At 35.0% G+C, this 12,719-nt stretch overlaps 1 protein-coding gene across 1 annotated transcript; it reads left to right on the forward strand.

Annotated features, from left to right (window-relative positions):
- The first annotated feature begins 3,037 nt into the window (after positions 1-3,037).
- On the forward strand, positions 3,038-12,193 carry LOC146944841 (enhancer of mRNA-decapping protein 4-like). Its single transcript, XM_085743187.1, has 12 exons — positions 3,038-4,054; positions 5,079-5,128; positions 5,219-5,375; positions 5,477-5,695; positions 5,884-6,012; positions 6,119-7,732; positions 8,052-8,411; positions 8,716-8,835; positions 9,920-10,090; positions 10,610-10,756; positions 10,844-10,960; positions 11,552-12,193. Exons 1-12 carry the CDS (start codon positions 3,317-3,319, stop codon positions 11,858-11,860), a joined length of 4,131 nt encoding a protein of 1,376 aa, XP_085599313.1. The 5' UTR covers positions 3,038-3,316; the 3' UTR covers positions 11,861-12,193.
- The last annotated feature ends 526 nt before the right edge of the window (positions 12,194-12,719 follow it).

Here is a 12,719-nt window from a genome sequence, read left to right on the forward strand (position 1 = left end):
CCTAATTGAACATATTTTTCATTTTGTTTTGAGTCGAGAGAAAAGAGCTATCCGTTAGATGGAGCCGCCCCTATGGAAAGGCCACCATTAGGAGGAGAGGGCTATCAACGAGATGGAGCTAGTTCTCGATTCATCCATTTTACTTATTTTCGCTAAATGGAGTTTTCAATATTTTCTTTAAAGGTTTTTATTAAGACTTTCGGCAATACATATTTTTTTAAAAGGCTTGTAATGTTATGTCTTTACGATGTTGGATTTTCATTGAGGTATACCCATTTGATAGTAAACAATTATAACGTGCGGATTTTTATGTATAAACGTTTGCGGATTATAAGAATTTCATACGGCTACTAGATTTGTAAATTAATATTAAATTTTGAGAAATATAAATAATCGTGCCTTGTGTGTTTCCCTTCTAGTCGGTGGTGGTTGTTGTCTCCTCACTAAGTCCTTGTGGCTTACTCTTTCCTTGTCTATTTTTTTTCAGATTCCCGAGCAGCTGAGTAGGAAGCTGCAAGTATATCCGAAGTCCATCATTTCCATTTTTGGTAGGCCTCCTTGATGGATGGTTCTTTTGTTTATGTAAATATTCAGTCATTGTATCTGCAGCTATATGGAGTTTAGAGTGTCTTATTTTGAGTTGTACACTTATGTAAAAATTGTCTTTTTGAGCTTCTGAATGATGGAACAGGTTTATGGACAGGATTTATATCTTGGAAACGTTAAAAATACAGGGGATACTCTGTCCAAATTTCTGTAAATATTATTTTGATGAAAATAGTTATCTGTAAATTTTTTTTATATCATTTGTCGAGCTTGGTTGTTAGGCTTGCCGGACTAAAATGTATAAGTCTGTGCGCCGGTCACGATTCTAGTTTTTGGGTCGTGACAACATAACTTTATAAAAAAAAATTGTAGATTAATTTCTATAGGTATTTTTTTTTATACATAACTTTATAAAAAAAAATTATTTATAATAGACAATCACAATCAATCATTCATACGACCTTAAAAGTTACTCTGATAAAATATAAATATTTATAATATTAAGACGATTGTAATTGATTGGTATTATAAAATGATGTACATTGCTAAAGTACGACAAAAATTTGTGCAGAAAAAAGAAGAATAACAAGAGATTGACATTCACAATTTTAACCATGTTAGTGCAATATACATATCACAAAAACTATTGTATTTCTTTCCAAGTTACTATCTGATTTGAAGGTAAATTTCTACAAAAAATCTACTTGTGTGTGTTAATGTTAACTCTTCGTTATGAGCCATGTTGGCCCACGATTCACTCTGAAATTGCATATTTTGTTGAGCCATAATAGGAATAAATGAATCTACAAGAGTAAGTTGTCGACCAATGTTCCCTAAGGAAGTGAATCTGCCAATACTTTCTCACGATGCACCCCACAAAAGAAATTATCAATTGATTATGAAATCATCAACATGATTCTTATCAATATTTTCTTGATCAGAGGGGGATTTTACATTACAACGATCCATATTTTATTGTTAGCTAGGTTGGGCAGGTTCCTTGGTTCCCTTATCCTTGTTACATCGAGCCATGTTGCTCTAAGTAGTTTCTTTTCTAGGCTTTTGACTTATATCCTTCTTGATGGGTTGATATTTAGGAGGATCCACTCTAACAACATGTTCCTTCTATTTAGCTTATTACAACTTGATAAACAATGTCCAATAGATTGACATTTTGTGTAAAAATCCGACATTTTTTTCTTAAAGTATAGGGACAGAGAATGCAAAGTTTTCCCTTTCTACAAGAATGGATTGATAAAGTCTTTTAGAGAGGTTCAAATCAATCAGCACTTTGGCATAGTGCCCAAACAACCTAATTTTTGTAGCATCATCTAGTGAAATAGATGCTCATTAATCATTAGCAATTTCAAAGAGGGTTTGATGCCTCCAATATGCTTGGGGCAGGTCAACAAGCCTAATTCAAACTTGTGCCCTGGTTCACTTTTGTGTGTTGATGGTGAAATTAGGGGACCACACTTTTTGAAGATCATCATGGTTGGAGAAGCTAAATAAAAAAAACCCTATACCCAATGTCACCAATTTACATGAACCATAAATTTCCACAGGTTGGAGAGTTATACTTGAAGACAACACGCAAAAAAGTAATTTTTCCCCTTTGGATAAGATTATTCTTATGTGCAAATTGTTGTTTCTATAACTTTTGAGTCCCTTGACATACTATTCTTATGTTATTTGATCATGACAGAGTCCCCTTTGACAAAGGGAAAGAACAACTAACTCATTTGGACCTCACATTGAGAGGACAACACTTGAACAAAAGTTCGTTGTTATGTTGGTAACAAGACCACCGTCAAATCCATGATTCGAGGGAAACTTGAAACAAGAAACTTCCGTGGACACGCCACAACGACCGAGTGAAACACAAACCCACAATGTCACCGACCAAACTGTCGAAGCAACCCAACAACACAGGAGAACTTAAACCTAAACACAAAAATAATAAAATCCGGAAAGATCAACAAAGACCAAATCAAAAGCTAGTTGAACAATGATGAACACACAAAGATTAAAAAAAAAATTGTGAGTATCCATATAAAAGAATAAAAAGGAAAATATCTCATTCATCAATATCTAAAATTAATATTGATATAAATATAATAGATTATTAAAAATTTAAATTAATTAAAAAAAAGACCAAACTTAAATGCATTTTCTTGTATATTTTTGGTATGATTCTTAACTAAAAATGCACCTTTACACACCTTTTTTAGCAACAAACTTTAAGAAAATTATAAATTTATCAAAAAAAAAAGAAAAAATTATGAATTTGAAAAATAATTTATAATTGCTTTTTTTGACACAATCATTTATAATTGCTTGAATAATATCAGTTTCCCCGGCTTCATGATGATTTCATATATTCTATTTCTATGCTATGCTATGATGCTACCATTGCCATCCTTGCTTAATTGGATGATGCAAAAACATAAACTATTGATTAATAATCCTTTTCCTCACACCAATCCAATCTAAGCATTCATTCAATTTCAGTCACACCACATAAGAGAGAAAAAACAGAAGAAGACCGAACCAAAGGTTTTGCATTTTTCTTCTTTTTTATCAATTTTTTTTTCTTTCTGAAATTACTATACTAGTACGAGGAACACAGAGACCAAAGTACCAAGTAACAACAGTTGAAACAAAAGAAACACAAACACCAACGTTAATTTCAGATCTCAATTTTGCATCATAAAGTTTTGATTTTTATTTTCCCCTTTTTCTTCAATCTAAGATTTTGGGTCAAAGTTTTATGGCTTCTTCTGGAAATCCAAATCAAAATCAACAACAAACCCAATTTGATTTGCAAAAGCTTTTCAAAGGAACAACACAAACAAATCAAAATCCTTCAAATTTGAACTCTTCTCCATCATTTCCTTCACCTTCACTTTCTACACCCCCTCCTTCTTCTTACCCTACCCCCTCTTCTTCTTACCCTCCACCAACTGGTACATACCCTTATCATCTTCCTTATAATATTCCTTTTCCTGAAAACCCTCTTATCCTTCAACATCACCCTCAAATGCATGCGCCTCAAACTCAAAGACCCATTTTTCAATCTCCTTCATCTCCAAATCCAACCACTACCTCTGGTGCAAGGTTAATGGCTATGTTGAACACTCAAGAAACTTCATCGGTTTCGTCGGAGTTTTCGGTGTCAGCAAATCCTATGGTGAGTTCAGGTTCTTCTACAGTGAATGTTGCAAGTCCTCAGTCAACACCTGCAAGGATGCTGAGTGCTAAGGTTCCAAAGGGTAGGCATTTGAAAGGAGACAATGTTGTTTATGATATTGATGTTAAGTTGCCGGGGGAAATGCAGCCTCAGCTTGAAGTTACTCCAATTACTAAGTATGCTTCTGATCCTGGTCTTGTGCTTGGGAGACAAATTGCTGTGAATAGATCTTATATTTGCTATGGACTCAAACTCGGTGCTATTCGGGTTCTTAATATCAATACCGCATTGAGATATTTGCTTCGAGGTCATACTCAGGTATTAAGTTTTGATGCTTTTGTTTGTAGTGATTGGATTTTAGTAGTTAAGGTATTGAATGATTTGTTTTTGCATGTAAACTGTTAATTAAGTAGTCAGTTATGGCTTCATGGTCATATTCGGGTGGGATGTGTTGCTTTTGGCTTGTACTTACTCCACTTTGATGTTATGTTTTGATGCTTTTGTAATCATTGGAGTTTAGTAGCTGAAGTATTGTTTTGCATGGTTTGCCTTGTTTGGATAAACATCTTAATTAAGCGCTTACAGCACAAAAGCTCATTGTGTTTCGATAAACATCTTAATTAGTTAAGGTATTGTTTTGCATGGTTTTCTCCTGGTTGGATAAACATATTAATTAAGTGCTTACAGCGCAAAAACTTATCGTATAAGTGCTTATGTATAAGTTGTTTCTATAGCGAAAGATAAAATTAAGTCAAACTGTTTTTATATAAGCTATAAGTTGTTTTCATAAGATATCATGGAGAGTTTATGGATATGTCATAAATAAATTGTTCCCATAAATTCTCCCAAACAGTTGATAAGTTCAAATTAGCAAATCCAAACAGTCCTTAGTCAAGTTATATTCCTTTCGTTGTAATCACTGCGTATATATTAACTGCCTATGTTGTATGTTGCCATGAGACGTGAAAAAGGCACGTGATTTTCTCATTTCCTCGTAAACTTATGAAATTTTTTGCAGTTAGGAAATGTGTTGGGCTATATAGTTATACTTTTTAAGTTTTCATCTGTATTTCATGTTTCTTTCTCTTGATTTTTCTTGCTCAGTTTAGATCCTTGTTTGCAGAAAGTCGAGATATATGGTATGAGCACATAACGACATGAGTCATTTTTGACATTTGAGAAAGAAATATTATTTGAGTTATTTATGTTTTTTGCAATGCTTGCTTTGTCTCTTATGATGAGTGTTATGCTGCTACACACATTGAGATGTTATTTTCTCCCTTTTATTATACTTTCAATCCATACCCCCCTCCAATTTTGTGGATATCAAATCTTTATGTAGAGAGTATCAGACATGGCTTTCTTCGCTGAGGATGTTCACCTGTTAGCCAGGTAAATACCTTTTATGTTTATGTTTGTCATATTTTCTTTTGCAGCATAAATTTATTAATTTTCCCTTTGAATATGCTCATGCATTCACAGTGCTAGCACTGATGGGAGAGTTTTCATATGGAAAATCAATGAGGGCCCTGATGAGGAAGACAAGCCTCAAATTACTGGAAGAGTTATCCTGGCCATTCAAATACTAGGAGAGAGTGAGTCAGTTCATCCGCGAGTATGCTGGCATCCTCATAAACAAGTAATAGTGATTTTTTAATTTTGTTCCTTAAGTTTATTATCTTTCAATTGGTTTTAACTCCTTTAAAGTGTTAGCTTATAGTTGTTGGAATTGACCAACAGGAGATTTTAATTGTTGCTATTGGAAACCGTATCCTCAAAATCGACACCATGAAAGCTGGAAAAGGTGAAACCTTTTCTGCAGAGGAGCCTCTCAAATGTAACATTGATAAGTTGATTGACGGGGTGCACCTTATTGGTAAACATGATGACAACATCACCGAGTTGTCAATGTGCCAATGGATGAAGAGTCGATTAGCTTCAGCATCAGCAGATGGCACGGTCTGCATTTGGCTCTTTCCTGCTTTACATTTTTTCCCGTTATCCAATTTGTTTTCGCTAGTGAAATTTATGAATAAATTATATAATTTTGAATCCTTACCTTTAAGTCATTCATGTTATTGTATTACATCTTGGAGTTGTTCATTTGAAGAAAAGTCTTATCATTGTTTGGTCTTTTATTTCAACAGGTGAAGATATGGGAAGAACGTAAGGCGACACCACTTGCTGTTTTAAGACCACATGATGGTAAACCTGTTAATTCTGTGACGTTCTTGACTGCTCCACACCGTCCGGATCACATCGTTCTTGTCACAGCGGTATATGTTCCTAGCTTTTCCCATTATTGGAAACATGGTACATTGATATTCTTAAGTTTATCTGTTGTTAACTAAATCCGTTTTGTATATGTTTCCTTTACTATAGGGGCCACTAAATCAGGAAGTGAAGATATGGGTATCCGGTTACGAGGAAGGTTGGTTATTGCCTAGTGATTCCGAGTCATGGATTTGTGTTCAAGCTTTGGACATAAGAAGTTCTTCTGAAGCCAACCCTGAGGAAGCATTCTTTAATCAAGTTGTAGCGTTGCCTCGTGCTGGTTTGGTTCTGCTAGCAAATGCCAAAAAAAACACAATATATGCTGTGCACATAGAGTATGGACCCAATCCAACTGCTACTCGTATGGATTATATTTCCGAGTTCATAGTTACAATGCCTATATTAAGCCTTATTGGAACTAGTGATGGTTTACCGGATGGAGACCATCTTGTGCAGATATATTGTGTTCAAACACAAGCTATTCAACAGTACGGACTCAATTTGTCACAATGTTTGCCTCCGCCACTAGACAATGTTGAACTTGAAAAAACAGAACCGAGTGTATCTCGTGCTTGGGATGGATCTGCTGATCTGGAAACTGTTAACATGCCACAAGTGAGCTCTTCTGAAAGTGCTGTGAATTTGTCTTCTTCAAATATTCATGGTCCGCCTGAAGCTTTTGTATCAAATACTGAGATCAAGCCAAATGATTTACCTTCTCATAATGGTTTTGATCATGTCCACGCTGCTCCACCCCCACATCCTCCGAGTCCAAGATTGTCTCGCAAGTTATCTGCTTCCAAAAGTTCTTCTAATATTTTAGCAACCAGCTCAGCTAGCGCCAGCGATCACAAAAATGAGCCAGCAAATCTTGATCCCTCTGTAGAAGAAAGAATAAAATCTGAAAAAGATAATCTGGCGGATGTGCTTGTATCAGGCGACAATTTGCAAGAAAGTGACAAAGTTGTACAAACTGATGTTTCTGCGGTGTCTGATTCCCCTATGATATTTAAACACCCAACCCATTTGGTAACTCCATCTGAGATATTCTCTAAAGCTGCCCTATCTCCTGCTAATTCCAATATCTCTGAAGGCATGAATGTTCAAGGTGTTGCTGCACATAGTGATGCAGAAAAGTTTGAAGTAGAAGTTAAAGTGGTAGACGAGATTGAGACAGGTTCCAATCAAGAAAACACCGAGCATGACAGAGACCGAGGCTCACATACCGATGCCGCTAAGAAGAAAGAGAAGTTATTCCATTCCCAGGCCTCAGATCTTGGCATTCGGATGGCCAGAGACGCCTATAATATCGAGAGAGTTCATCAGGCTGATAAAGACACCTATAATATTAAGGGAGTTCGTCAAGCTGATCGAGACATCCATAATATCGAGGGAGATCTTCAAGCTGATAATACTAATACTATTGACGCTTCTGAAAATAATAGTGCATCGATTGAGGGAGAAGTTCAAGACACGAGTAAGGAGGTACCTGAAAACACAAGAGAATCAGAAGTTGTGGCTGCACCTTTGCCGTCCCCAGCACCTTCCACGAAAGGTAAAAAACAGAAAGGTAAAGGTTCTCAAGTGTCTGGTACACCTTCCGCTTCTCCCAGCCCTTTTAACTCAGCGGATTCATCAAAGGATCAAGGTGGAAATCCAGCAGGCTCGTCCATGGAGGCTGCTTTACCACAATTATCTACTATACAAGATATGATGGGCCAGGTCATTAATTTTCATTAGAACTTTGCTAATATTTTTTTCTTGGTTTCACAAATTATGGTCCATACAATCCAAATATTTCTAAAAGTACCAATGATTTTTCTAGTGCTGATCTTTATGACTCAATTCATCAAGTGTTTTGTGTACTGTAATATAGGTTCAACATGCTACAAGTAGAGCATAGTTGATTGTTATTTCGTAGGACTAGGAAGACATCCTTTCACATCGTTTATTTGGTTTTGGCGCTCTTGCATATAGTCGTGTCATACGATGAGCTATATTTAGTTTTTTGTCTTGATCTTCATTTTTCTTTATTTTACAGCTATTAAGCATGCAAAAAGAGATGCAAAAGCAAATGAATGCGATGGTTTCCGTTCCAGTTACTAAGGAAGGTAAAAGATTAGAAGGGTCATTGGGCCGAAGCATGGAGAAGGTAGTCAAGGCTAACACTGATGCTTTGTGGGCTCACATACAAGAAGAAAATGCTAAGCAAGAGAAATCAGAGCAAGACCATGTGCAGCAAATAACAAATTTGATCTCCAATTACATAAACAAGGATATGTCATCGCTAATGGAGAAAATCATTAAGAAGGAAATATCTTCAATTGGAACAACCATTACCCGTTCACTTAGTCAAAACATGGAAAAAGCAATATCAACGGCTGTTACCGAGTCATTCCAGGTTTATATTTTATTTCAACATTTGAAAATGCTACTTTTCAAATAGAGTACGCATATTACCAGTAAAATTAGTTTTTTGTTAATTTGCTTTGGAAAATTCGTATTCTGTTTGCACAGTGCCTGCTTAAATGTTTTATATCAGAAATCTTTGCGTGACAATTATGGTTTACAAACTAATATTATTTAGTTTTCTATCTTATATGATGAGTTTCCGCTTCAAACTTTCCCTCACATTTTTCTTCGCTAATGAAGTGATGATTTTTGTTTTAATATAACTGACCGAGGTTATGTTATAAATTCTGCAGAAGGGGGTCGGAGACAAAGCATTGAATCAACTAGAAAAGTCAGTTAGCTCAAAACTTGAAGCTACAGTGGCTAGGCAGATACAAGCACAATTTCAAACTACTGGCAAGCAGGCACTTCAGGTAAGCAGCAAGTCAACATAGACAATGCATTTAAAAAACACTTATTATTTTCTTATCTTTTTTTAACATGTTGTGTGTATGGATTTCTGTCTTATCGTGCTTTTTCTTTATCATGCGCATTATATGCAAATATATACACCCTCCGGTCACTATTATAAGCAAAATTTTACTTTTTAGGTTCATTCAATAAATGATGTATGTGGTCTATTTAATGGACCACATACATTATTTATTGAATGAATCTAAAAAGTAGAATTTTGTTTATAATAGTGACCGGAGGGTGTACGTAATTGGTGCCCGTCAAGCATATTGATTATCGATGCTCGTTGAATTTGTAAAATGAAAATAATAGGACAACTACAAATCTCTTCTTCGTTGTAAAAATATGACTGGTTCATGCAATGACTCCTTTGCATCGTTGTATCAAGTACTGCCTTCTTTTAGGATGTGCATATGGAGGACCATTGGCTTAAAAAAAACTTGGGGTGTTGTATTGTTAAGATAAGGCATCACAGGCTGATAAATTGGTGTCCTAATATTCTTGTGACAAACAAGAGATAACGTCAAACAATGGTTCCCAAACACGATCCGAAGGGATTGGTATAATCCAAATCCTTCCTTCCCTATCAGTCAGTTGTTTGGCTCATTCTCGTGACTGCATTGTTACTTCTAAGCATAATTTAGGGTTGCCTCACAATAAGCTCTGGATACGAGAGGCGTATGGTGAATACTATGTGTTTCAACTACACAACAAAAATTCTTTATATATACTTAAAAGGTAATAAATATAAATAATAACAGGAAGAATTACATGATGTCATACTCCAAAATACATGATATTCTCTTGATGTACACGATCCGATTTTATTTTCAACAAAACCCATTTCTTGGAACTTGTATTTTTTAAGTGCTACTGAAATTCTTAAATAATAGTCATCAATCATCTTTGCAAATCATATGATAGTGCAATTCAAATTAACTTCATATTTTGGATTTATTTTTACGTTTGCTTTCAAGATGGTCAGGAATCTGGTTCCCTTGTAAGCGACTTTCTTTAATATTTTGTGTGGTTTGCACTTTGTAGGAAGCACTTAAGACTAGTGTGGAAGCTACATTAGTTCCTGCCTTTGAGAAGTCTTGCAGAGTTATGTTTGAGCAAATTGATAGCACATTTCAGAATGGACTTCTGAACCACACAACTGCTATTCAACAGCAGTATGATTCTACTCATTCTCCGCTAGCTGTGACTTTGAGGGTATGTATATGATACTTGTTTTGAAAATAGATAACAAGACTTCTATCATTATGCAATATTATTTATGTTACATTGATTTTTTTTTTGAGGGAATTTATGTTACCTTGATTGGCAAGGATATTCTTACAACTTTGTAATATATATAGCTTGTGTCGTATATATCTAAATAATTTGTTCCTTTGAAAAGTACATGATTTTTAGATGAATGTAGTAATAGGATTTCATTTCATTTTGCATTGAATCTTTTAAAGGATTCTAGAACAAACGATCTATCATGATTTATTTTCTTTTCCAAAATAACTATCATATAAAAGATTTTCTGCAAGTAAATTATTTTTGGAACTATAAGTTTAACTTCATTTCTCACCAGAAAAAAAGGTCCAGTTATTTTTATAGGCTTGGTTGAATCTTTGTTGACTACCAGATCAAATATATTAAAGGATTCGTCTCTTTAACCTAATCTTGAATGTCTGATCTATCATGTTTGAATACTCAATATGTGGTGTCGTGATTTTGCAGGAAACGATTAATTCAGCATCATCGCTCACTCAAACTTTGAGTGGGCAATTAGCTGATGGCCAACGTAAACTGTTGGAAATGGCAGCTAATTCCAAAGTGGCTTCTGATCCTTTTGTAACACAAATTAACAATGGCTTGCATGAAATGGTATGTCTGTTTTTCATTCCCCTTGTCTTCCCATTTCTGAACAGTGTTCTTGATATTTTCTTACCGTGAGAACTTGTTATTTGACAGACCGAGGATCCTACCAAAGAACTAACAAGGTTAACAAGTGAGGGAAAATTTGAGGAAGCATTTACCGGAGCCCTTCATAGAAGTGATGTTTCAATAGTTTCTTGGTTATGTTCTCAGGTATATGTGTATGACAATTATTTGTTTAGTTGAATTGAGTAACCATTGAGAATTTCATTATGTTGGCAATGGTGCTTATGAAGAATTAATCATTGTGAAATGAAGTTTGTAATGATAGTGAATTGAGAGCGTAATTTTTTTTATTGAAACTGTAGATAATGAAAACTCGATCCTATATATTTCTAACAACTTTTCAGTGATATCGGGGAAACTTCATTAACCCGTTGATGTTTTCATGAGCTATCTTGGAGAACTTGTGAAAATAAGTTGAAAACTTGTTGTTTTCATAAACTCTCCCGTACAGTCTCACAAGTCTTTATGTTAGTAGATAAGCTCAAATAGGCTAATCCTTACAGGCTCTTAACATGTAATATTAATTTTGAAATTTATTTGCTGTTCCTATGATAATTTGGTCCATCTTTTACGTCTGACAAGGTTGAAATCACATTTCATAAATCCACTCCAATCACGAACGATCAAATTTGATCTCCATATAATTAGTGGTTAATGCATATATTTTGTGGTTTGCAAGATTACGTCAATACAAAGTCAATATAGCTAACATTGAATTTCAAACCTCTTAATGACCAGGTTGATTTAACCAGTATCTTGACAATGGTGCCACTGCCATTAAGCCAAGGAGTACTTTTATCTCTTCTACAACAATTATCCTGTGACATCAATAACGAGACACCGAGAAAATTGCAATGGATGACAGATGTGGCTGCTGCTATAAACCCGGAAGATACTAGGATTGCAGCGCATGTGCGGCCAATATTGGATCAAGTATACCGAACATTAGGCCATCATCGTAGTTTACCATCTAATTCCCCTTCAGAAGCTAGCACAATCCGCCTTCTCATGCATGTTATAAACTCTGTGTTAATGAGCTGTAAATGAGTATCATCGTTGGTTTGTATAGATAGTTTGGAGGGGGATGAAGTGAACTACTGTGTGTAGTTTCCTTTATACAACTGATTTGTGTGGATTAGTTTCTCTTTCATCTTCACATACAAGGAAAAGGTATGACATCCTCATATGAAGAAGTTAAATCACATTGGTTTCAAAACTGCAATCGGAATAAAAACTGAATCAAGGGTTGCTAGCAGTTGAGGATTGGAGTGGCTGCACCAAGTAGTCAAGTGCTTCACTAGCAGTTATGGCAGGATAAGCTTTTGTGCTGCTTATGATACTATAAAGCTCTCACCACGACACGACAGCGTTCAGAGAAAGGTCAGAATCGTTATAGATCTGTTTATACAACGTTATTGTGAAATGGACATTGAGGTTGGTTGGCTTCAGAAGCAGTGTTGTGTGTGGGTTGGCTCTCTGGTGTCTTAAATGTATTAAAATTTGCAGTCATTAATAATGAAATGAGAGCCTCCCATTTATGTAAACTTTATTACACTCAATGTAGCAATTTAGATTGAAGGTCTTCTTCCTGGACTTTCCTGTTAATGCTGCAGGAATGAAAGGATGTAGTCAACATTTTAGACTTTTGCTGGAGATTAAGGTGCAATTTGGATTAGTTTTGTTTATCCACAAGAGTTTCTCAATTTAAATAACTTTATGAATTTTCTTAGAAAAAAGTTTGTTGATGTTTATGAAAAGTTAAATAAAAAAATTTTGAAAAAAAAGGGATGTAGAAGTTGATTTCAATTTATTGAGAAGCTAATATTGTTTAAAATACTTACAATTATTTTAATATTTTTTTTTTATCTATTTTGCTTGTTGAGAAGTTTATGTAAATTGGCTGTCA

Source organism: Medicago sativa, chromosome 2, assembly GCF_051527215.1.
Source record: "Medicago sativa cultivar Bolivia chromosome 2, Bolivia_mono, whole genome shotgun sequence".
Classification (NCBI taxonomy): Eukaryota; Viridiplantae; Streptophyta; class Magnoliopsida; order Fabales; family Fabaceae; genus Medicago; species Medicago sativa.